The 26326-nt window shown below is 44.4% G+C and overlaps 1 protein-coding gene across 32 annotated transcripts in view; it reads left to right on the forward strand.

Moving 5' to 3' along the window:
• The window catches only part of LOC120403210 (ABI family member 3 binding protein), a 315866-nt gene that overhangs the window by 132648 nt on the left and 156892 nt on the right, over positions 1–26326 (forward strand). For all 32 annotated transcript variants that reach the window (XM_039534071.1, XM_039534129.1, XM_039534193.1 and 29 more), the window contains exon 7: positions 14540–14591. In XM_039534071.1, coding sequence (XP_039390005.1) covers positions 14540–14591 — 52 coding nt within the window. The remainder of the gene's footprint in view (positions 1–14539; positions 14592–26326) is intronic.

A 26326-nucleotide genomic window follows, 5' to 3' on the forward strand; every position in this document is an offset into this window, starting at 1 on the left:
AGAGGTGGCTTGTGTTACGTTGTAACAGCAGAGTTTCCACAGAGTGAGGGACCATGAGAGTAAGGGGAGAGCGAAGGACAAGGGATTCAGACATTTCGACTAGGCGCGCTGCGGCAGCCACAGCACGCAGGCAGGGAGGAAGGCCTTGGGCCACAGGGTCCAAAGTGGCAGAGAAATAAGCCACTGGGCGGTTCTTTTCTCCGTGCACCTGAGTGAGAACTCCAAGTGCACATCCAGATTGTTCATGGCAGAAAAGGGTAAAAGGCTTAGAATAGTCTGGCAGCCCTAAAGCAGGGGCAGAAGCTAAACCTTGTTTGAGGGAAACAAAGGCAGAGTCTGCTTCAGGGGGCCATGGTATGGGATTAGGCACAGAGAGTCGAGTGAGTTCCTGGAGAGGTTTTGCAAGGGAGGCATATTGGGGAATCCATTGCCTGCAAAATCCAGCCATGCCCAAAAATTTTCGGACCTGGCGTGGGGAGCAGGGTTGGGGAAAGCTAAGGATAGCCTGGACACGGGTGGGAGAGAGCATACGGGAACCCTGGGAGAGGAGAAAACCAAGGTATGTGACAGAGGCTTGACAGAACTGTAGTTTAGAGCGAGAAGCCTTGTGACCTTTGTTTGCTAAGGCAGTAAGGAGCACTAAAGAATTAGTTTTTGAGGCAAATAACAAGGGGGAACAGAGGAGTAGATCATTTACATATTGGACTAGAGTGGACTCGGATGAGAAAACAAGGTCAGCTAGGTCTCAGGCTAATGCCTGGGAAAAGTAAGATGGGCTTTCCATATACCCCTGAGGAAGCGTGGTCCATGTATATTGCTGTCCCTTGTAAGAAAAGGCAAAGAGGTACTGGGAGTCAGGGTGAACCGGAACAGAAAAGAAAGCAGAACACAAATCAACAACAGTAAAATGAGTTGCAGCTGGTGGGATAGAAGCCAGAATTGTTGCTGGGTTTGGGACAACAGGAAAGGCGGGTATGACAATACGATTAATGGCTCGGAGGTCCTGAACAAATCGCCATGATTTGCCATCAGCTTTTCGAACTGGGAGGATAGGGGTGTTACAGGGACTGGAGCAGGGAACAATAATGCCTTGCTCCCGCAGGGCAGTTATGACTGGAGCAATGCCAGCCTCTGCCTCAGGGTTTAAAGGGTATTGAGAAAGGCGAGGCAGGGGTTTGGAGGAGTCCACAGTAATGCAGACGGGGTCAGTGTTTAAGCGGCCCACCTCAGAGGGATGGGTTGGCCACAGAGAGGGTGGGACCTGCGAAATTAGGTGTTCAAAGGATGGGACCAGTGGGCAACAAGGGACTGGAGTGGAAAGGGAAGTTTCAGACAGCAGGGAGGCTACAGAATCACTCAGAGTGGTCTGGGGAATTTGTAAATAGACCCCATCTGGGGAACAGTATATAGTGCAGCCAAGCTTACATAACAGGTCCTGGCCCAAAAGGTTTACCGGAGTGGAATCAGAGAGAAGGAAGGCATGATCCGCAGAAAGGGGACCAACCTGGACCGGTAGAGGTTTTGAAAGGGGATAAGGGGTTGGGACTCCCGTAATGCCCACAGCGGACACAGTTTTTCTGGAGCGGGGAACCGCAGGCAGATCAGTAGTACGAACTGCAGAGAGCGAAGCTCCTGTATCAACAAGGAAAGGGAGAGAAAGATCATTGATAGTTAACACACACTCACCCGTAGGAGTGAGAGGTAGTAAAGGAGTTAAAATTTCCTGAGGTTCCCCGGCGTCCCATTATTGCTGTGAGACAAAGTAAGGCTGGGGACTGACTGGCTGTGCTGGCAGTGGGTCTAGCTGGTTATTTACAGAGTTACCAGGTCGGCTCGGACATTTATTCTTCCAATGTCCGGGCTGTTTACAGTAATTACAAACATCCCCATGACCCGAAAATCCAGTTCTTTGGCCCCTCCCTCGACCACGTCCCCGTCCCTGGTATTTTCCCCTTCCCCGGTACTGTTTGCCCTGCCCTGAATAATGCTGTATTTGCAGGGCCATTAACTGTTGAGCTGATTGTTCCTCTTTTCCCTTTAAAGTACGTTGGCAGTGCTCTGCCACTGTTTGCAATTTGTCCATGGTTTCAGTTTTTCACCCAACACTTATTCGTTTTAGCATATTGCCAATAGCAGGCAGGAGGCCATTAACAAACGCACTAGCCAGGGCACCCTGTCCATTTCTATCTGGTTCCTGTATACCAGAATGTTGCAGAAAAATGTCAGTTAGCCGGGTGCGATAGTTGCCCGGGTTTTCTTCCTGTCGTTGCTTACAGCCATTTATGACCGTCCAGTTGGTTTTAGGAGTCCATTCCCGAGGGATGGCTTCAAATAGATTTTTAGCTCGCTCGTTCCACTTTTTCCGGTATTCAGCATTAGGACCAGTGTCTGGTAAAGTAGAGTGGCGGTCAGCAGCGAGCCAATTTGCTGCTGTGAGCCATTTTTCATGCTCTCTTGGGGCTGCTACAAGTAGCTTGCACAGCTGCAGGAGGTCTGCCTCAGAGGGTTCATAGGTGTCACATACTAACAAAAATTCCTCTGCGAATTTGGTACGATTTTCCCGGGGCTTTGGAAAGCCTTTTACAATCGAAAGGAGCTCTGTGTGAGTCCAGGGTTTATAGCTCCAAGTGGGACCCCCGTCTTGGCCCCCAGTATGCAGGATTCGGAGGGGAGCCTGGACATTTTTAAGGCCCAAGCGCGAGCTTTTACGGGGCAGAGTGAGTCCAGAGGAATGGGCCTCGGCAGTACTGGACGATCCGGACAGGTCTGAACTGGAGATCTCTGGGAATTGTTCCTGAGCTGAGAAATCTGGTGACAGTTGTTCCTGAGCTGGGGGCGTGGGTGGCTGTCTATTGATCCGACGCAAGGCTGCCAGGCCAATTAATGCGTCTTCCTCATCATCATCCCCGGAATCTAGCAAGGGGTTTTCTTCGTCTTTTCCTACCCGGAGACAGGAGTATGAAGGGGGATCTGCTCGGAGAACTGGGTAAAGGGGAGCGCTCGGTCTAGTGGTGGGAGAGGAGGTTTCCAATAAAGCTTTTAACTTATCATTTGAATCTTTGAGAGAGGCAAGTTTCGATTCTGTCCATCTACGATTTGCCTCTTCCCACCATTGCATGAAACAGTCAACCTCTCCTTTTGCCAATTTAGTTTTAGATTGGCTGAGTTTGTCTTTTAAGACGTCTACTCGGTCCTTGTCCCAAGATCCTAACAGTGGCCACTGAGTTTTGGGATCTCCCTGAGTTAGCCTAGACCATTTTTCCAGAAATTTACAGGAGTCCGGACCCTTCCTAAAATTCATAAAATGAGCCGGCGTTCCTTTAGGGAACTGTCCTGACTTAGACGTCTGGTTACCCATACAGGAGGACTTCACACACCAATCACACAAGAAGGAAATTCGGGTTCGTCAGAGCGATGCCTGGTGCAACACACAGAAGGAGCTCACAGGCTACAGCCTCAATCGCCCTTGCTTTCACACCAAGGGCTTTACCCAAGGTGCGGTGCGGCTGCGATTGCGCAGATTTCACTCACTCAGACCGCGGGGATAGGAACCCCTTGGTCGGCCAATCCCCACACGGAGACGGCACCCAGACTCAAACACTCCACAGAGAGGATGGATAGACATAGAGACAGGACAGTCCTCAGTCCGGACAAAACACAGATATAATTACCTGACTAGATTCCTGATGCCAGATCCTGGGATCCCTACCAGAACAGAGTGGGAACCAACAGGTTCGATGGTGTAGACTTCACTGTGGTTGTGCACCCTTCCGTTCAGAAGGAGGACTGCTCGGGCCAAATGCCCAGGTGCAGGCTGCCACGGTCGTCCTACAAAAACGGTCAGGAATCACACAGCCCCAGTGAAGACGATTGCCATCTCGGTGGAACCTCCAAATTGTCAAAGTTAGAATCAAGACTCACAATTTCTCAGACCACTCTGTTTTTATTAGCACATCGCTCTGCCAATAACACACAGATAATGTGAGTGGCCATGCAAGACCCAAACAGTCTTATTTATACAGATAAAAGAGCGGGAATTAAACAAAGGGACAAAGAGAGAAAAACAGCAACATTCACCTGGGGCCCAGCATGCATATCCTACTTCCTTACTAACTCTTATCAATCTAAGGCTAATGCTTCACCAATTGCCCTTAAACGGTGCAATTGTTCTATGTTAATGTCTGTATTCCTGACACCTGGACTGCAGCTTCCAGCGATTTTCCTTAAAGGTACAGACAGCATTTCTTTAATCCTATCTATTTTTTGTAATATAATTCATTCTACTTTCACACCTGCTGTTGGGAAGCTGACTTGTGGGGACCTGGACATCTGTTACCACTCAGCAGAGAGAGGATGCTCATGTCAGGATGAAACAGTGGTAGTGGAAGAAGGGACAACAATAGATTTGATTTAAAATAATGCTGGAATTATGTCAGTGCCCACCTGGATTTTAGCCCTGATCCTTCAGGAAGCAATGCTCTTATTGGGAGGTCTGATTAAATGAAAATGACAGTGAGTTGGGATCCAGATGTCAGAAGAAGCTGGGCCCAAAGTTATGCAACTAGCAGCTTTAGAGATACTTTAGCAAGTGAGCATCTGAAAGACCAGATGTCGATAGCAATGGTGCTGGTGGTAAACCTTGCTCACTAGTAATGGGAAAATACTGAGCATTAAGCAAAGAAAATCTTTTGAGTTCCTCAGTAATGACGATGATGTAGACTTCTCCTTGAGTCCACCCCAGGTTGGTATTGAATCAAAGTTGTTACTGGGTGACAGCTGTTTGGTGGCCAGTCTAAAATGAGAATGGTGATCCCAGGCCACTTTTTAGTAGATAAGTGCTCTCACCACAAAAAAATGCCACCTTATCTGGCACAGATTTGGATCCTTGTTTCACTTTTTTAAACTTATTTCTAATTCTTTAAAATATGCTTTTATCTTTGGGTTCAAAATTAAAACAATAAAAGACCAGTTATCAATTTTTTTCAGCTAAAGGCTCAGACTTTTACATGCTTGACATGATATGCATATGGTACAGTGCCTAACACAATGAAGCCCCAATTTTGACTTGACTAGAGACTGGCATATCAATGAACAACAACAGTTAAAATCAAACAGTGATAGCAAATTGTTTATTTTCTTGTGTAAGGTTCTGGACTCATGGTTACAGTCATTTTAGTATATAAATCTAAGTGTTTTTTGTCAATTAAAAATAAAAAGTCACAGGAATATACAAATCTGTTTCATAGTAACAACAGCTGGACTCACTAAGCTGACCTTTGTTCACAGCATTGTGGAGAAGTTTAAAAAGGTTTACTTGCTAGCTGCTATGCATTGGTATTTTAAATTCTGTACTTTACAGCTGGTTGGCCTCGAAACGTGATGACTAACACTGCTGCTCTAGCCTCTATCAGATTTTCCACTATTGATTGTCTTCTGGATACTGAGATGATCCGTGAGGATGTTATACAGAGAGAGGATGTTTAGGAAACATAGTATAAATGATATTGGATGGTCACCTGAGTGGAACCATTTCAGCCTCCTGATCAATCAAAAATAGTACTTTTTTCTGCTTGTCACAGCAAATATTTCAGATTACAGGAACTGCAGTAGATTCAAAATAACCCTGAGATTGTCAATCATACTGGTAAGTCATACATACAGTTCCAATGAAAGGTGCACTAACAGTCCCAGAGAGTTCCTGTAGAATCATAGGGTTAGAAGGGACCACAAGGGTCATCTAGTCTAACCACTCTACCAGAATGCATAATTTGTTGTGTCTAAACCATCCAAGACAGATGGTGGTTTTCAAGTGCTTGCTCATGTTGATTCCATTTTAGGTGTGCACGTGCCCACATGCACAGTTGTTGGAGATTTCTGTCTTAGTGGTATCCATAGGGCTGGCTGTAGCACCCTCCCTAGAGCGGTGCTCCCATGAGGCAGTATATCAGGCACTGCCGGCCCTGTGCCCTCTCAGTTCCTTCTTACCGCCCATCATGATTGGTTGGAGTTCCTTGTCTTGCATCACAAGAGCAGTAGCAGTTTTCCTCATAGACTTTGCTCTGTTGGTGGTTGTATATAGTTCATAGTAGTTAGTTATACTGTTAAGTTAGTTAGCAGAGTCCCAGTTGGGACTTTGCCCCAAGCGGGGCAAGCCCCACTTTCCAGACTTCAAGTTGTGTTCGACATGCAGCAGGCCAATGCCAATCAGTGAGTACCACAACAGTTGTCTCAGGTGTCTGGGAGAGAGCCACAGAAAGGACAAGTGTCATATTTGCAAGAACTGTTGCCCTTGGACGCAGAAGGAGCGGGATATCCACTTGAGGGCCTACTAATGAAGACTGCTCTTCGCCCTGCATCGGAGCCCTCCACCGCAGATCCCATGCTGAGTACATCTGCCTCGGTGCGCAGTGCACCGCCGGCACCGGACTCAGCCCAGCACTGCTCTAGGGTGACCAGATGTCCCAATTTTATAGGGACAATCCCAATTGTTGGGTTTTTTTCTTATATAGGCTCCTATTACCTCCCACCCCCGTCCCGATTTTTCACACTTGCTGTCTGGTCACCCTACCACTCCCCCTTACCGGTGCCGAAGAAACGGAGTCCCTCAGCACTGAAGGACAGAGGGGCCATGGGAAAAGGACTTGTGTCAGGTCATGCACCCGCTTTGTGGCTTCATGGGGGTACTGCTGTGGTCGGTTCTCCCAGCCCAGCCAGGGGCTCACCTCCCACCCAAGCCAGCAGCTGGGGCTCCCAGCCTATCATGGGGCCTTCAGTGCCTGAAGCGGTCCCGGTGGCTAAAGAGCAAAGCCCACTGGGGAGCAGTGGAAAAGGTTGCTTGGAACATGGAAGGATGAGGATTTTACTCCCACTACTGCCTAATCCTGAAGGCAAAAGGGGGCCTCAGACCCATCCTAGACCTGCCTCAACAAGGCTCTCAAGAAGATGAAGTTTTGCATGGTCTCCCTAGCCTCCATCATTCCCTCCCTGGATCCGGGAGACTGGTACCCTGCTCTCAACTTAAAGGATGCACACTTCCATTTTCCAGGGCACCGGCACTTCCTCTGCTTCATGTTGGGCCGGTGCCATTTCCAGTTAATGGCGATGCCCTTTGGTCTCTCGTCAGCCCTGAGTGTGTTCCTAGACTCATAGACTTTAAGGTCAGAAGGGACCATTAAGATCATCTAGTCTGACCTCCTGCACAATGCCGGCCACAGAATCTCACCCACCCACTCCTGTAACAAATCCCTAATCTATTTCTGAGTTATTGAAGTCCTCAAATCATGGTTTAAAGACCTCAAGGTGCAGAGAATCCCCCAGCAAGTGACCTCTGCCCCACGCTGCAGAGGAAGGTGAAAAAGCTCCAGGGCCTCTGCCAATTTGCCCTGGAGGAAAATTTCTTCCCGACCTCAAATATGGCGATCAGTTAAACTCTGAGTATGTGGGCAAGACTCACCAGCCAGCACCCAGGAAAGAATTCTCTGCAGTAACTCAGATCCCACCCCATCTAACATCCCATCACGAACCATTGGGCATATTTACCTTCTAATAATCAAAGATCAATTAATTGCCAAAATTAGGCTATCCCACCATACCATCCCCTCCATAAACTTATCAAGCTTAGTCTTGAAGCCAGATATGTCTTTTACCCCCACTACTCCCCTTGGAAGGCTGTTCCAGAACTTCACTCCTCTGATGGTTAGAAACCTTCATCTAATTTCAAGTCTAAACTTCTTAGTGTTCAGTTTATATCCATTTATTCTTGTGTCCACATTGGTACTAAGCTTAAATAATTCCTCTCCCTCCCTGATATTTATCCCTCTGATATATTTACTGAGAGCAATCATATCTCCCCTCAGCCTTCTTTTGGTTAGGCTAAACAAGCCAAGCTCTTTGAGTCTCCTTTCATAAGACAGTGTATAGCACCAGTGGCCGCTTACCTCTGACATCAGGGAGTCCAAATATACACGTACCTCGACAACTGGTTGATAAGGGGCCAGTCCCTGGATCAGGTGCAGAGGCATCTCAATCTGGTATGTTCCACCTGTCGAGACCTGGGGTTGCTAAGAAACGAGAAAAAGTCAACCTTAATCCCAGTACGACGCATAGAATTAATTGGAGCGGTCCTCGACTCCACTCAGGCCAGGGCCTTTTTCCCCGAGACTTGGTTCCAGGCCAGGGCAGACCTCATCGTGGGCCACATGGCAGCATGTACTTACGTGGTCCAGCATGCACGACTCTGCCTCAGACCCCTTCAGGTGTGGCTGGCATCGGTCTGTGTCCCAAACCAGCACAGTATGGACCAGGTGGTTAAGATCCCAAGTTGGTGTTGAAAGAGTGCACTCGTGGCTCTGACCTCATCGGTGATCCTTGTCTCTGGCACCTCGGACCTGGGATGGGAGCCCACCTGGGCGCTCTCCACACTCAAAGTCGTTGGTCCAGTCATGATCGCTCGCTGCATATCAATGTCAGGGAACTCAGGGCGGTTTGACTAGCCTGCCAACCCTTTTTACCTCAGATTCAAGACAGGGTCGTTCAGGTCCTGACAGACACCACAGTTACGGTCTTCTATATCAACAGGCAGGGTGGAGCCAGGTCGTCTGCCAGAAATGTAGAAGACCAGGGACTTCTGTCTGCAGCACAACATCCATCTCGTAGCCGCTCACCTTCCAGGAACCTAGAATGCTTTGGCAGATCACCTCAGCAGAACGTTCTCATCTCTCCACATGTGGTCCCTTCATCCAGAGGTGGTCAGTTCCATTTTCCACAAGTGGGGAACTCCCCGGGTGGACCTGTTTGCGTCCCAGCAGAACAGGAAATGCCACATCTTCTGTTCAGTCAGGGGCATAGACAGAGGATCCCTGTCAGATGGATCCCTTTCTGCTCCCGTGGTCAGGGGGCTTTGATGTGCGCCTTCCTTCCGGTGCCGTTGCTACCCAGGGTCCTCACGAAGATCAAACAGGAGAGGACAAGAGTCATCCTCATAGCGCTGGCGTGGCCACTCCAACACTGGTTCAGCACTCTGCTGGACCTCTCAGTGGCAACCTTGTTCCAGCTACTGCTCAGGTTAGACCTGTTGTCCCAGTACCACGGACGTTTTTTGCATCCCAATTTGACAGCCTGGCTGCTGCTTGGATAAACATGCAGGAGCAGCAGTGCTCGGCTGAGGTTCAGCGCATCTGTTGGGAAGTAGGAATCCCTCTGCCAGAGTGACCTACCTGGTCAAGTGGAAACAGTTCACCTGCAGGATTGCAGGAAAAGTTGTTTGTCCCGAGTGGGCTTTGCTGGGGCTTATTATGGACTACCTCCTGCATATTAAGATCCAGAGCTTATCCCTCTCATAGATCCAGGTCCATCTAGCAGCCATCTCAGCCTTCCCCCACCCCCATTCAAGGGCAGGTCAGTTTTTGCTCAGGATATCATGGCCAGATTCCTTAAGGGCCTAGAGCGCCTCTACCCGCGAGTCAGGGACCCATCCCGCCGTGGAACTTGAATCTGGTGCTGCTGCAGCTTACAGGCCCTCCCTTCAAGCTTCTGGCTTTCTGATCTCTCCTTCTCCTTTCCTGAAAGCTCACATTCCAGGTCGCAGTGACGTCGGCCCACCGAGTATCCAAGATTCAGGTGATCACCGTGGAGCCACCGTACGTGGTCTTCTACAAGGACAAGGTCCAACTGAGACCGCACCCGGCTTTTCTTCCCAAGTTAGTCTCTCAGTTTCCTTAAAGCCAGGACATTTACATACCGGTCTTCTTTCCAAAGCCGCGTAAGTTTGAGGAGGAGCATAGGCTACGCGCTCTGGACATCAAGAGGGCGCTGGTCTTCTACATTGACAGGACCAAGCCATTCCGTAAGTCGACAGTTATTTGTCACTGTGACCGACAGGATGAAAGGTTGCCCGATATCCACTCAAATAATTTCTTCTTAGATCACTGCCTGCATTCGCTTCTGCTATGGCTAAGCGAAGGTGCCACCCCCCAGCGATTGTCACCGCCCACTCTACTAGGGTGCAGGCTTTTTTAGCAGCCTTTCTAGCCCATGTGTCAATCCAAGACATCTTTAAAGAGGCCACCTGGTTTTCTGTCCATACCTTTATGTCGCACTACGCACTGACCCAGAAGGCCTGGGACGATGCAGGCATCGGTAGGATAGTACTACAAGCCACTAAGCTGTGAACTTCGAGCCCACCTCCATGGACACTGCTTGTGAGTCACCTAAAATGGAATTGACATGATCAAGCACTCAAAGAAGAACAAACGGTTACCTAGCTTTTCGTAACTGTAGTTCTTTGCGTTGTATTGCTCATGTCCATTCCATTAGCCACCCTTCTGCCCCTCTGTCAGAGTTGCTGGCAAGAAGGAACCGAAAGGGCGCAGGGCCGGTGGTGCCTGATATACCAACACATGAGTGCAGCTCTCCAGAGGGCACCACAGCCAGCCCTACAGATACCGCTAAGGCAGAAATCTCCCAACAACTGTGCACATGGGCACACGCACACCTAGAATGGAATGGACATGAGCAACACATCTCAAAGAACAACACTTATGAAAAGGTAGGTAACCATTCTTTATTCAGCCTCCAGCGAAGGAGCTTCCACAATTTCCCTAGGCAGTCTGTTCCATTGTCCTACTGACCTTACAGTTAGGAAGTTTTTCCTGAGTTTTAATCTAAATCTGCTGTGCTGTAGTTTGAACCCATTGCCTCTTGTCCTGTCCTCCGTGGCAAAAGACAACAACTTTTCTCCATCTCTTTTATAGCAGCCTTTGAAGACTTTGAAGACTGCTATCATATTCTCCCCCCACCCCAACCCTCTTAATCTCTTCTTTTCCAAACTAAACATACCCAGTTCCTTCAGCCTTTGCTCATACGGCTTGCATTCCATCTCTTTGATCGTCTCTGTCGCTTGCCTCTGGATCCTTTCCAGTTTCTCTATATCCTTTCTATATATTGGTGACCAAAACTGGACAGCTAAGGCCTAACCAGCACTGAGTAGAGTGATACTATCACCTTCTGTGACTTGCATGCTATGCCTCTGTTAATGCAACCTAAAATTGCATTTGCTTTTTTTGGCAACAGCATCACATTGCTGACTCATGTTGAGGATGTGATCCACCACAACTCCTGGGTCCTTCTTAGCGGGGTTGCTGCTAAGCCAATTTTCCCCCATTCTGTGTTTGTGCATTTGGCTTTTCCTTCCTAAATATAGCATCTTACATCTGTCTTTGTTGAATTTCATTTTGTTGTCTTAGCCAAGTTGTCCAATTTATCAAGATCCCTCTGAATTTTAGCTCTATCCTCCAAAATATTGGCAACTCCCTTCCCCAGCTTTGTGTTATCTGTGAACTTAATCAGTATGCTCTCTATACCTGCATCCAGATCATTAATAAAGATGTTAAACAATACCGGACCCAGATGAGATCCCTGTGGAACCCCACTTGAGACCTCCCTCCAATCTAATATTATTCCATTAATAGTTACTTTGTGGTTGTTTAACTAACTATGTATCCACTTCTTGCATTTCTACAGCTTACTTATTAGAATGTCATGTGGGGCTGTGTCAAGACTTGCTGAAGTCCAGGTGTATTATGTCCACCACATTCCCAAATCAGACAAAGAAGGAAATCAAGCTGGTTTGGCATGATTTGTTCTTAGTAAATTCATGCTGACTGCTAGTGATTACCCTTCATCCTCCAGGTATTTGAAAATTGAATGTTGTATACATTGCTTTAGTAGCTTCCCAGGTATCGAAGTCAAGCTGACTGGTCTATAGTTCCCTGGCTCCTCCTTTTTCCCCTTTTTTAAAGATGGGCAGTATGTTAGCCCTTCTCCAGTCTTTGAGGACCTCTCCTGTTATCCATGAGTTTGTAAATATTATTGCCAGTGGCTCTGAGATTTCTTCAGCTAATTCCATCAGTAATCTAAGGTGAATAGCATCCAGCCCTGCTGATTTGAATTCATTCAAATTGGTCAGAAGATCTTTGACATGTTCTTTACTTATTCCAATTTGCATCCCTTTCCCTTTATTATCTATGGTAACTTTGCTTGTTGTCCAGTCAGATGTTATCTTTTATGAGAAGACTGAAGCAAAGTAGGCATTGAGCAGCTCTATCTTCCCATCATCTTCCATTACCAGCTCACCTTCTCCATTGAGCAGTGGACCCATACCATCCTTGATCTTTCTTTTCTGTATGACCATATTTGAAAAACCCCTTCTTGTTGTCTCTAATATTTTTTGCCAGATGTAACTCATTCTTTGCCTTGGGTTTCCTAATTTTGTTGCTATATGCTTGCGCTATTCCCATATATACTTACTTGGTGACATGCCCCTCCTTCCATTTCCTGTATGTATCCCTTCTGGGTTTTAGATGGCTAAAAAGCTCCTTGTGCAGCCACATTGGACTCCTATGGCTCTTCGTATCTTTCTTTTGTGTCAGAATAGCTTGATGCTGAGCTTCTAGTATTACATTGTTTAAGAACTGCCAACCCCCTTTGACTCCTTTTCTTCCTAATAGGTCTTTCAATGGGACCTTGCCTTGTATTTCTCTGAGTCCGTTGAAATCTGCCTTTCTGAAGCCTAGTGTCCTTGTTTTGCTGTTCTCATGTCCTTATTTCCATAGGATCTTGAATTCTGTCAGATCATGATCACTTCCTCCCAAGTCCCGACCGCCTTCACATTCACAATTAATTCATCCCTGTTGGTCAAAACTAGGTCCAAAATGGATGACCTTCTAATTGTTTCCTTAACTTTCGGAATCAGAAAATTTATCTCCTACTCACACTAAGAATTTGCAGGACGTATTATGTTTTGCTGCAATAGTCTTCCAACAGATATTAGGGAAGTTAAAATCCCTCATTAATACTAGCTCATGTGTGTTAGCTAATCTTGTTACCTCCTTGTAGAATGACTCATCTGTTTCTTCTTCCTGAATTGGTGGTCAATAGTAGATCCCCACCATAACATCACTGCTGTTCTTTTCCCTGTTATCCACACCCAGAGACTCTCAGCAGGTCTGTCGCTCACTTCCTCTTTGGACCTCGGTGCAAGTGACTACATTGTTGACATACAGCGCAACACTTACTCCTTTTTTGCCATACCTATACTTTCAGAACAAGCTATATCCCTCAATGCTGGTACTCCAATCATGAGAGTTGTGCCACCAAGTCTCTATAATGCCAGTTAAGTCATAATTTTCTCCATAAGACTTCCAGATGCTCCCCGCTGCCTATACGCACCATTTCCATCTTCTCTACTTCCAACCTAAGCTAGTTTACTTCCATCTATTTTCTAAGCTGTGAGGCACTTGGAAAACACAAAGAATGCAGCATCTAGATTTAACAACACGAAGCTGGAGATCTGAGTGTACTGGTGACAAAGCAGGCCAAAATATCGTGCTTTCTCCCACAGCAAAGATACAAAACAAACTTAAGCTTAAATGAGTGATATTATGAAGTACAGAATAAACCAGTAGCATTAACTGATCCCCACTCATCTGGAAGCAGGACTTTATATGCTATATGTTTAGCCAAAAGAAGTATTTGTATATTGAGTTCTATTCCTCCTTTAAACTCAGACTTCACTGAAAGAGGATTATATTTTATAGCTACAGTTAGTATATGTACATATCTGGCAGTACTTCTGCCTGGTCCCTTTCCAGTCATTGTACTATTGAAATGTTGGCTCCTGTACCTGCATGAGCCAAAGGACGGTCAGGGCTTACTTATGACATAAAGATCTGCAATTTTCTCCATTCTGAGAAATGCAGGGCCAATTCATGTGCTAAAGATGCTTATTTCCATGGTGCTCAAAAGTCTGTAAAGGATTAGTATGTGGATGGAAACCTTTCTGGATCAAAGACCAGTGTAAGGCAAAAAATATTTGCAATACAAATATAAAAAGCATATAAATTCCTTTCAATTTGGAGCCCCCTTGTGACTGGCCTATTATCACCCTGAGAAATCAGTTATCGAAATTAAGATGATGCCATTGATAAAGCCCACAGATGCTAACCCCAATCAAATGCCTTTTACATCCATACTTTACATTGGATGAGTAGTGAACATCTGATCTGGATTTAAAAACAATAAAATAGTCCTGGTTTATGAGAATGGTTTGTGAACTTTTCAGTAACCTTGATCTGAGTTGAAAGTTAGTAACAAAATACACAACTGGGTGATTATTTTTGTTTTGGAGGTTTCATTGTTATTACTTTGCACAGTTTGATTGTCAAGGTTTCTCTGGTTCTTAAGCTGGAGAGATTTGTCTCAAAGAGAACAAAAATTAGAGGATTCCTTAGCAGTAAGACTTTCTGTATTAATGGAGCAAAAGAACTGGCTGTAGCCAAATGAAAGGGATCAAAATGCTTTATAACAGTTCTTGCCATCAAAAATTAAGTGTAACCTTCAGTGATTGGGGCCGGAGCCATGTCCGTTGTTAACTTGGGACAAATGAGGCACTGGATTGAAGCCTTATATTTTCATTACAAAGAAAAATTCAATTACTATTATGGCACAGATCCTAATGCTTATATATTTTTTCTCTTTATAGCTCATACTAAAAGATGGTCCAAAACTTGTCCCTGTTACAATAATCAAACAAGGTAACGTGTGTGTTTTTTCATGTTTTTCCCCGTTGAACACAGATATCTCACAAAAAAGTATAAAATAAATGAAAAACAGATTACATTTACTATGATTAATACATGCAGAGTCTAGTACCAAAATCAGTGGAACTTCACAATCAAAATTGTGAATTTTTATTACAAAAGTAGTTTAACTATGTTTGCTCTTCATTTTTAAACTGAGCTATTTTGTTGCATCATACACAACTACTTCATTTAATCATTTGCTGAGTAGCTACCAATTCTAGTTTCTGCTAGTGTCTGTCTTTAAGGTTAGCATGTGAAACATACTGATAAAAGTATCCAGGTTTGTCATTCTCTCTGCCTGGCATCCTCTAGCTGCCAGGTATGAAAAGAAGCAATATGTGACTTGAGTTAAATTTGTACTATACAGTGAAATATTTACAGTACAGAATCATCAGGGGCGGCTCTAGTAATTTCGCCGCCCCAAGCATGGCGGCACGCCGCGGGGGGTGCTCTGCCGGTCGCCGCTCCCGCGCTCCGGAGGACCTCCCACAGGCGTGCCTGTGGATGCTCCACCGAAGCCGTGGGACCACCGGAGCCGCCTGCCGCCCTCCCGGCGACCAACAGAGCGCCCCCTGCGGCATGCCATCCCAAGCACGCGCTTGGCGTGCTGAGGCCTGGAGCCGCCCCAGAGAATCATGCACTGATCAGTTCTTCATACGCTTCAAATTGTATTCCATCCCTCAGTACGTAGTCTTGGGTTTTCTCCATTTGCTGTCCTCCTTCAGTCTTTCTTTCCTTTCTTTATATAGGCATCTTCTGTGTGTTTTGAAAATTAGATATTGCTAAGGCTTTACTTTTCTGAATGGTTTCAGAGTAGCAGCCGTGTTAGTCTGTATCCGCAAAAAAAACGGGAGTACTTGTGGCACCTTAAAGACTAACAAATTTATTTAAGCATGAGCTTTCGTGAGCTACAGCTCACTTCTTTGGATGCATAGAATGGAACACACAGACAGGGGATATTTATACATACAGAGAACATGAAAAGGTGGAAGTACAGGGGTGAGCTGGAGCCGGTTCGCACCGGTTCGCACGAACCCGTTGTTAAATTTAGAAGCGGTTTTAGAACCGCTTGTTAACTAGCTTCCCTGCGAGGGAAGCTTTGATGGGCTCTGCCTGGGAAGCCTGTAATTCCTCCTCCCGGCCGCCGGGGGGCGCTGAGCTGCACTGCGGGAGCCATGTGAGCTGCCTCCTGGCCCTGTTGCTGCTCCTGCTCCTCAGACCTCTGGCCCTGGGGCTCCTGCTGCTGCCTGGTGAGTCCCCGGCTGCGTCCTGCTGCTCCCAGCCCCTCCCCCGTGTGAGTATCTGCGCCCCTCCCCCGCCTTCCCTGCCACAGCCACCCCCTGCCCCCAGCCACCCTCTGCCCCACCCCCTGCCCACAGCCACCCACAGCCAGCCCCTGCCCCCAGCCACCCCCAGCCAGCCCCTGCCCACAGCCACCCTCTGCCCCACCCCCTGCCCACAGCCACCCCCTGTCCACAGCCGCCCGCAGCCACCCCCTGCCCACAGCCACCCGCAGCCCGCCCGTCTGCATCACCTGCCCATAGCCATCCCGTGTCACTCCCTGCCTCCAGCTAGCCCTGCCCCACGCCCCTATCTGCAGCCAGCCCCACATCCACTGGTGCCCTGCAGTTCCCAGGGCAGTAACCCTGCACACCTGCTTTAATGGGGGGGGGGGGGCAGGGAGCAGCTGGGACCCACACATGTGCACACCCTAGAGTGACCAGACAGCAAGTGTGAGAAATCGGGACGGGGTGAGGGGTAATAGGAGCCTATATAAGAAAAAGACCCAAAAATTGAGACTGTCCCTGATCACCACCCACACATGTGAAACGGAGCTCATTTCTAGTTCAGCCCCATCTTTTTAAAAAAGAACTTTAGGTAGGGTTAAAATACATCTGTATTTTCCTGGACATGTCAGGCTTTTCGGTTCTCAATCACCTCCTGGGAAAATATGGACGTATGGTAACCCTATTGGTACAAAAAATACATGCTGTCGCACATCCCTTAAATCAGAACTTTTTATAGGGAACCCGTTGTTAAATCAGAACTTTTTATAGGGAACCCGTTGTTAAGATTTTGGCAGCTCATCACTGTGGAAGTATGCATACCAACAGGCAGAGTCTAATCAATTGAGATGAGCTATCGTTAGCAGGAGGAAAAAACTTTTTGAAGTGATAATTAAGATGGCCCATAGAAGGTGTGAGGAGAACTTAACATAGGGAAATAGATTCAATTGGTGTAATGACCCAACCATTCCCAGTCTTTGTTTAGGCCACAGTTAATTGTATCTAGTTTGCATATTAATTCAAGTTCAGCAGTCCACCTTCAAGTCTGTCACTGTCACTCTCTAACCACTCAGTGACAGACTTGAAGGTGGCAATTTTGCAACAAAAAAACTTCAAAAACAGACTCCAAAGAGAAACTGCTGAACTTGAATTAATATGCAAACTAGATACAATTAACTGTGGCCTAAACAAAGACTGGGAATGGTTGGGTCATTACACCAATTGAATCTATTTCCCTATGTTAAGTTCTCCTCACAACTTCAATGGGCCATCTTAATTATCACTTCAAAAAGTTTTTTCCTCCTGCTAACGATAGCTCATCTCAATTGATTAGACTCTGCCTGTTGGTATGCATACTTCCACCTTTTCATGTTCTCTGTATGTATAAATATCCCCTGTCTGTGTGTTCCATTCTATGCATCCGAAGAAGTGAGCTGTAGCTCACGAAAGCTCATGCTTAAATAAATTTGTTAGTCTTTAAGGTGCCACAAGTACTCCTGTTTTTTTTACTTTTCTGAATGTTACTTTAAATCTTACAATGCAGAATTTGTTGAGCTGGATATAATCTGTGTGCTCTATTCAAACTGCAAATCCCCTTCCCTCCAGGCATCCATGCCAATGTGACTACTCTTTGCTACTGTGTATATAGTGTACTCAGGCAGATAACATGCCATTCATGAATTCAACTTCAGACCATGATGTTCTAAAATGTGGTCTGCAGCCTCCCTCATACAGAATCTAGAGTTCTAGCCCTGGGAGACAGCAGGTTGTGGGGGGAGGGATAGCTCAGTGGTTTGAGCATTGGCCTGCTAAACCCAGGGTTGTGAGTTCAATCCTTGAGGAGGCCACTTAGGGATCTGGGGCAAAAATTGGTCCTGCTAGTGAAGGCAGGGGGCTGGATTTGATGACCTTTCAAGGTCCCTTCCAGTTCTAGGAGATTGGTATATCTCCAATTATTACCTTTATTACCTTAGGTTCCAGCAATCAATGCCCCATTTTCATCTAAATAACCTTTAGCTAGTTAAATATGAGCATTGTATGCTAGAGCCTGTAGTCGCTGCACATTGTAGGCGACACTCTACAAGATAGGTGCAGCCTCGAGGCCCCTAATGTGTTGTCAGTGTGGATCACAGAAAAATGTGCATTTCTTTTGTATTCTGTTTTCTTGCATAGTGCTGTAGTAAAATCCACAATCAGTGTGTCATACGTACCACTGCTCTACAGCCAAAATGCTTCTGAAATAAATGTAGTTAAACTTTACTAATTCTGGGTCACTGAGAACGAAAATGATGCTTAAAATTGTTGATTGGCTCTAGTTTTCAAGATATGCTATTGGGTCAGTATATACGACCCTTGACTTGGGAATGGCAGAGGATAAGTGAGTTATAAAGGGAAGGGATCTCAATTTAAACCAGAAATGACTAAAATACATCTTTGACTGGATCTATGAATAAATCTATGACTGGGTTTGGACAGTACTTGCTTTTTAGGCAAAACAATGAATGATGCAATCTGAAGCTGGTATTGCGTCATACATGATATGAATTGCATCATGTTATTCCTAGAAGTCATGGATGATGCAATCATAACGAAGCTTACATCACTCTGCTGAACAAATTGCCCTATATCAGCTCTAGAAATCATACAGTGTCGTGCTCTCTTATTTGTCAGTGTTTGATTTTGCAAAGGGACACATTTCTGTTTAGCTAAAGTGAGCAGAGATGCCTCGTACTTGTGTGAACAGTGCAGATAGCTTCTGCTATGTTTGTGGTGAAGTGACTTTTGCATCACAAAAGCGCAGTATAACCACTATGGTTAAGAAAGCCTATCACCTTTATTTTGGCTGCAAAATTGGAGATCAGGACAAGAGATGGACCCCACACATATGCTGCAACACTTGTGCAACAAATCTTCGCCAGTGGTTGAACAGGAAAAGGAAATCTATGCCTTTTGCAGTGCCAATGATTTGGAGAGAGCCAACAGATCATACCAGCAATTGTTACTTCTGCATGGTGCCTCCAGTTGGGAAAGGTGTGTCAAAGAAGAAAAAGTGGACTGTGCATTATCCAAACATTCCATCAGCTATACGCCCAGTACCCCACGGGGAAGGACTACCAGTTCCTGATGCACCAGAATCATTCTCACTTGAGTCAGACGAGGAAGAGGATGAAACTTCTGGTCCTGAACCATCAATGTCACAGGACCCACATTTTCTCCCATCCTCCTCCTCTGAACCACATCTCATAACACAAGGTGAACTGAATGACCTTGTCAGGGATTTGGAACTACCCAAGAGCAAGGCAGAGCTGTTGGGCTCCAGACTACAGCAGTGGAATTTCCTGGCAGGTGATGTTGGGGTTTCCATGTTCCGTGACCGTCAAAAGGATCTTGTCCCATTCTTCTTCATGGAAGGTGATCTTGTAGCCTGCAACAACATCGATGGTGTGATGGCAGCCCTCAACATCGTTCACGATCCAGATGAGTGGAGACTGTTCATTGATTCATCGAAGACGAGTCTTAAAGCTGTTTTACTGCATAATGGCAATGTTTTGCCATCAATTCCAGTTGGTCATGCAGTCCATATGAAGGAAACCTATGACAACATGAAACAACTTTTGAGGTGCATAAACTATGACCAACATCAGTGGCAGCTATGTGGCGATTTGAAGGTTGTTGCTCTCTTGCTTGGTCTGCAGACTGAATACACAAAGAACTGCTGTTTTCTCTGCAAATGGGATAGTCGTGCAAGAGATTCCCACTACATCAAGAAAGATTGGCCACTCCGACAGTCATTGGAGCCTGGGAGGAAAAGTGTTCAGCGTCCACCACTTGTTGAATCAAGGAAGATTTTGTTACCACCCTTACACATCAAGCTGGGTCTGATGAAGAACTTTGTCAAGGCCATTGACAAAACACAAGCAGCTTTCAAGTACCTCCGTGGAAAATTTCCAAGGTTAAGTGAAGCTAAGATAAAGGAAGGTGTCTTTGTTGGTCCTCAGATTCGTGAACTTCTTCGAGATGATGCATTTGACCATGCACTGCGCGGCAAGGAAAAGACGGCATGGAAAGCCTTCCAGTTAGTGGCAATAAATTTTCTCGGAAACAACAAGGCAGACAACTACAGGTTGTTGGTGGAAAACCTCCTCAAGGCATACAAAAGCCTTGGTTGCAACATGTCACTAAAGATACATTTTTTGCACTCTCATCTAGATTTTTTTCCACCGAACTGCGGAGCAGTGAGCGAGCTGCACGCGAGCGATTTCACCAGGACATTGCAACAATGGAGAAACGCTATCAGGGCAAATGGAGCCCATCAATGCTTGCAGACTATTGCTGGACAGTGACAAGAGATGCTCCATTTAATGAATACAAGAGACAAGCCAAGAAGCGCCGAGTAGACACTGAATAGGACTAAACTATGTACATAATAGTTTTTTGCCTTTTGTTTCATAATAAATTTTATTTATATAACCCTTTTGCTGATTTTTAAAGTGTTACATAAACAGGATAGGTGAAATATTATCATGTAAAGCAACCATAAACACATGAAAAGACCTAGGTTTACAATTTATGATTAAAACTCTACTATCTACACAATATACATAGACATAAAATGTAAAAACTTAAATATCTTAGAAACAGTAGCCAATCAGTTGTTTTAATTGTCGTATTTGAATTCAGCACATCAAAATACATAATAAATAGCACATTTTATCTCTGAAGCAGATGACTTCTCAAAAATTGTAGACCAGTGTACTCAGCCATATTCTCTGCCCTGTACACTGCTGGAGGCTTAGAAGGGCAATGTTACAGATATAGAGCCATAGAAGAAATAACCAAGATTGAGTCAATGTCGATATTATGTTTCTACTCTTATGAAGAGGCTTGAGTTTATCCAGCCCTAGCTTAGTATTCACATACAAGTGCAAGCACAATTATGACAGTTTTCAGAATATTTCTTCAAGAAGTAATTCACTAAACACAAACGTTATTAGCCCAGGTGTTAGCTTTTTCTGAACTGTCTGGGGCAGGGGGGAAACGGGCAGAGTTCTTCTTTAGAGTTTTAGATAAGTAAAGGTATTCCCTAAAATTTAAGAATGAGTTGGGGACAACTCAACAAATATTTTTAACATCCAGTTCCAGAGCAGAGGATGTTTAGAAACTTTTTTTAAAAATGCATATGCTTTCAGTGTGCTTTAGGCCAAAATAAAGGTGGAGGGAAGGCTTTTAGGAAAGAAATGAAAGTAGCAAATGAAAGCATATCTTGGGTATGGGCAGTGCTGTCTTCCATCAGGACTTCAGTGAAGAGTCTCAGCAGAAACTGATAAACAACAGCCAGCTACAGTTCAAGTGGAAGAGAGGAAATACTGGCCTCTGGAAATGTATTTACCAAGAAAATGCTAAGATTGCACAACTGCATTTCTAGAAAAAATGGGGGAGAGATTTTCCCCCTTCCTTAGTTATACTTTTACAAAACATAATTATTGCATAGTTGATTTTATTTCTGCAACTTTGAAATAGTGTTGTTTAAAATTGGAAACCCCATTTTTGTTATCCAGTAGTCCTATGTTATATAAGGCTTTCTGTGATTAAAAATCTCATATATCTTGATGTCCTGGGAAGTTCATGGGTCTGGAGATGACTTGTGAGAAATCCTAACATCAAGCGTTTAAATATAAAGTTTTGTGCTATCTTTTCAGTGGTGTCACCTGCAGGGATTTTTAAATGTTCCAACGTGATGAGTCTTCATCACTATGTCAGTGTGTCTCCACTCCCCTGGGAAGCCTTTGGTATCTGGACTTTTATAGATTAGTAAAACCCCTATATGGCGTGCCTATGACAAATGTGAAATAATATTTCTTGTTAAATTTAGTTTTCTGTAAGTACAAATATTTAACTTTACCTGTATGGTTTTTAAGTTGAGAAGGATTTAGAAAAATAAATATGTTCCAAATGACTTCTTCCAAATCTTTTATATTTCCAATATGTGTTCCTGGAGAAGAAGTTGTTTTCAGAGATGGCTTCTTGCACTTGTTTTCCAGATGTTTAAATAATGTCACTTTTTTTTTTATTTCAGAGAAATAAAAATTCCACGTGTTCATAAAATAGAGTAGACTGTGGAGTGGGTGTGATTTATTTAATTAATTAGTACCATGTGTGAATAGACTCAAACCAACATGCTCGCCATACAATGGGATTTGAAGCATGTAAAAAATATTTTTAAGGGACCGGCTCTTGGAAATTTGAAAATGCTAATTTCCATAGAAACAGAAATACAGGAGCTTATTTAATATGTTCTGAAAATGATTGTCTTTTTCATTTTAGCCAGGAGCTCCCCAAGTCAGACAAATGTTAAACACACCAATATATAAAGAGGGCAATACATGGACTAAGTATAAATCTCAGGTTTATTTTGACAAATGAGCCATAGGACATTTGGCCCTTTTCATTTTCATAAGAACATAAGAATGGCCATACTGGGTCAGACCAAAGGTCCATCCAGCCCAGTATCCTGTCTACCGACAGTGACCAATACCAGGTGTCCCAGAGGGAGTGAACCTAACAGGTAATGATCAAGTGATTTCTCTCCTGCCACCCATCTCCACCCTCTGACAAACAGAGGCTAGGGACACCATTCCTTACCCATCCTGGCTAATAGCCATTAATGGACTTAACCTCCATGAATTTATCTAGTTCTCTTTTAAACCCTGTTATAGTCCTAGCCTTCACAACCTCCTCAGGCAAGGAGTTCCACAGGTTGACTGTGCGCTGTGTGAAGAAGAACTTCCTTTTATTTGTTTTAAACCTGATGCCCATTAATTTCATTTAGTGTCCACTAGTAAATAACTTTTCCTTATTCACTTTCTCCACACCATTCATGATTTTATATACCGCTAGCATATCCGCCCCCTTAGTGTCCTCTTTTCCAAGCTGAAAAGTCTTAGCCTCTTTAATCTCTCCTCATATGGGACCCATTCCAAATCCCTAATCATTTTAGTTGCTCTTCTCTGAACCTTTTCTAATGCTAGTATATCTTTTTTGAGATGAGGAGACCACATCTGTCCGTGGTATTCAAGATGTGGGCATACCATGGATTGATATAAGGGCAATAAGATATTCTCAGTCTTATTCTGTATCTCTTTTTGAATGATTCCTAACATCCTGTTTGCTTTTTTGACTGCCGCTGCACACTGCATGGATGTCTTCAGAGAACTATCCACGATGACTCCAAGATCTTTTTCCTGATTCGTTGTAGCTAAATTAGCCTCATCATATTGTATATATAGTTGGGGTTATTTTTCCCAATGTGCATTACTTTACATTTATCCACAGTAAATTTCATTTGCCTTTTTGTTGCCCAATCATTTAGTTTTGTGAGATCTTTTTGAAGTTCTTCACAATCTGCTTTGGTCTTAACTATCTTGAGCAGTTTAGTATTTCTGCAAACTGCCACCTCACTTTCTCCAGATCATTTCTCCAGATCATTTATGAATAAGTTGAATAGGATTGGTCCTAGGACTGACCCTTGGGGAACACCACTAGTTACCCCTCTCCATTCTGAAAATGTACCATTAATTCCTACCCTTTGTTCCCTGTCTTTTAACCAGTTCTCAATCCACGAAAGGATCTTCCCTCTTATCCCATGACAACTTAATTTACATAAGAGCCTTTGGTGAGGAACCTTGTCAAAGGCTTTCTAGAAATCTAAGTATACTATATCCACTGGATCCCCCTTGTCCACATGTTTGTTGACCCCTTCAGAGAACTCTAATAGATTAGTAAGACATGATTTCCCTTTACAGAAATCATGTTGACAATTTATGTTCTTCTATGTGTCTGACAATTTTATTCTTTACTATTGTTTCAACTAATTTGCCCGGTGTTGACGTTAAACTTACCAGTCTGTAATTGCCAGGATCACCTCTAGAGCCCTTTTTAAATATTGGCGTTACATTAGCTATCTTCCAGTCACTGGGTACAGAAGCCGATTTAAAGGTCAGGTTAAAAACCATAGTTAATAGTTCCACAATTTCACATTCGAGTTCTTTCAGAACTCTTGGGTGAATGCCATCTGGTCCCGGTTACTTGTTACTGTTAAGTTTATCAATTAATTCAAAAACCTCCTCTAGTGACACTTCAATCTGTAACAATTCCTCAGATTTGTCACCTACAAAGAATGGCTTAGGTTTGGGAATCTCCCTAACATCCTCAGCCGTGAAGACTGAAGCAAAGAATTCATTTAGTTTCTCCGCAATTACTTTATCCTCTTTAAGTGCTCCTTTTGTATCTCGATCGTCCAGGGACCCCACTGGTTATTTAGCAGGCTTCCTACTTCTGATATACTTAAAAAACGTTTTATTACCTTTTGAGTTTTTCGCTAGCTGTTCTTCAAACTCCTTTTTCGCTTCTCTTATTACATTTTTACACTTAATTTGGCAGTGTTTATGCTCCTTTCTATTTACCTCACTAGGATTTGACTTCCACTTTTTAAAAGATGCCTTTTTATCTCTCCCTGCTTCTTTTACATGGTTGTTAAGCCACGATGGCTCTTTTTTAGTTCTTTTACTGTGTTTTTTAATTTGGGGTATACATTTAAGTTGAGCCTCTATTATGGTGTCTTTGAAAAGTGTCCATGCAGCTTGCAGGGATTTCACTATAGTCATTGTACCTTTTAATTTCTGTTTAACTAAACTCCTCATTTTTGCATAGTTCCCCTTTCTGAAATTAAATGCCACAGTGTTGGGCTGTTGAGGTGTTCTTCCCACCACAGGAATGTTAAATGTTGTTATATTATCGTCACTATTTCCAAGCGGTCCTGTTATAGTTATCTCTTGAACCAGATCCTGCGCTCCACTCAGGACTAAATTGAGAATTGCCTCTCCGCTTGTGGGTTCCTGTACCAGCGGCTCCAAGAAGCAGTCATTTAAAGTATCGAGAAATTTTGTCTCTGCATTTCATCCTGAGGTGACATGTACCCAGTCAATATGGGGATAATTGAAATCCCCCACTATTATTGAGTTCATTTTGATAGCCTCTCTTAATCTCCCTTAGCATTTCATTGTCACTATCACTGCCCTGGTCAGGTGGTCGATAATAGATCCCTGCTGTTATATTCTTATTAGAGCATGGAATTACTATCCATAGAGATTCTATGGAAAATGTGGATTCATTTAAGATTTTTACTTCATTTGATTCTACATTTTCTTTCACATATAGTGCCCCCCCTCCCCCCAGCACAACCTGTTCTGTCCTTTCGATATATTTTGTACCCTGGAATGATTGTGTCTCATTGATTGTCCCCACTCCACCAGGTGTCTGTGATGCCTATTATATCAATATCCTCCTTTAACACGAGGCACTCTAGTTCACCCATCTTATTAGTTAGATTTCTAGCATTTGTGTACAAGCACTTTAAAAACTTGTTACTGTTTATTTGTCTGCCCTTTTCTGATGTGTCAGATGTTTTTTTATGTGAATGTTTCTCGTCTGGTCAGGCCCATATTTTATCCTCTTCCATCCTCTCCTCAAAACACTTCATAAACATAGAGCCTCATCCTATGTTCCTAGCACATTTAAGCTCAGTGGAAGCTTTGAGTGTGATAGGAATGCTGGATTGGGCCCATTAACTGATGAATCCTCATCAATGATTTTAAGAGATAGATTAATAGTACTGTCCTCATTTTACAGATGGGTTAAATTTAAGCAGAGAGAGAAATTTAAGCCCAAGGCCACAGACGGAAGTCAGTATCAGAACCAAGTTTAGAGCACAGTAGTTTTTGGCTGCCATTCCTGCATTCAGATCACTAGAATACATGTGCATACCATGTGGTCAGGATTTAGCCCTTTATTTTACTTATTACATGATGTCCTTGCTCTGGGTTCAAACTTGTCAGTTAGACACTGGCTTGAGTTTGGGATGATGTGGAATTGTACTGCCGTAGTGGGAGCTCAGTAACACATGCTTATGTGGTTTGGAAGCAAGATGCTCCAGGAAGCATTGTTACATAGCCTATGTCTAAACATACGGTGGTGTTTAGAGTACAGGCACTACGCATGTAGCCACACACCACAGTAAAAGGCAGGCTGCATTCACACTTATCACTAGTGTGTGTAGCTACATGCCTCAGTGAAAGGTTTCAGCAGCAGGGAGGGAGCATGTAATGGCTCTGGCAGCTATCCACCGCCAGAGCCTTTTCCCCCTGCCTCCTCATTGCCAGAGTCTTTCCTCTTTGCTGGAGCCTTTTGCTGCAGCAGGAAAGGCCTCCGGCGCTGGGAAAGGCTCCAGCAGAGGGGAAAGGTTCTGGCAGCAGGACACTGTTGTGGGAGGCACTGCTTGGGCCTGCAGAGAGCCAATGTAGGGCACATACCCTGGTGATTCAGGCATTTAGGGCACTTGTCTAA

This window comes from Mauremys reevesii, linkage group 1 (genome assembly GCF_016161935.1).
Source record: "Mauremys reevesii isolate NIE-2019 linkage group 1, ASM1616193v1, whole genome shotgun sequence".
NCBI lineage: Eukaryota > Metazoa > Chordata > Testudines > Geoemydidae > Mauremys > Mauremys reevesii.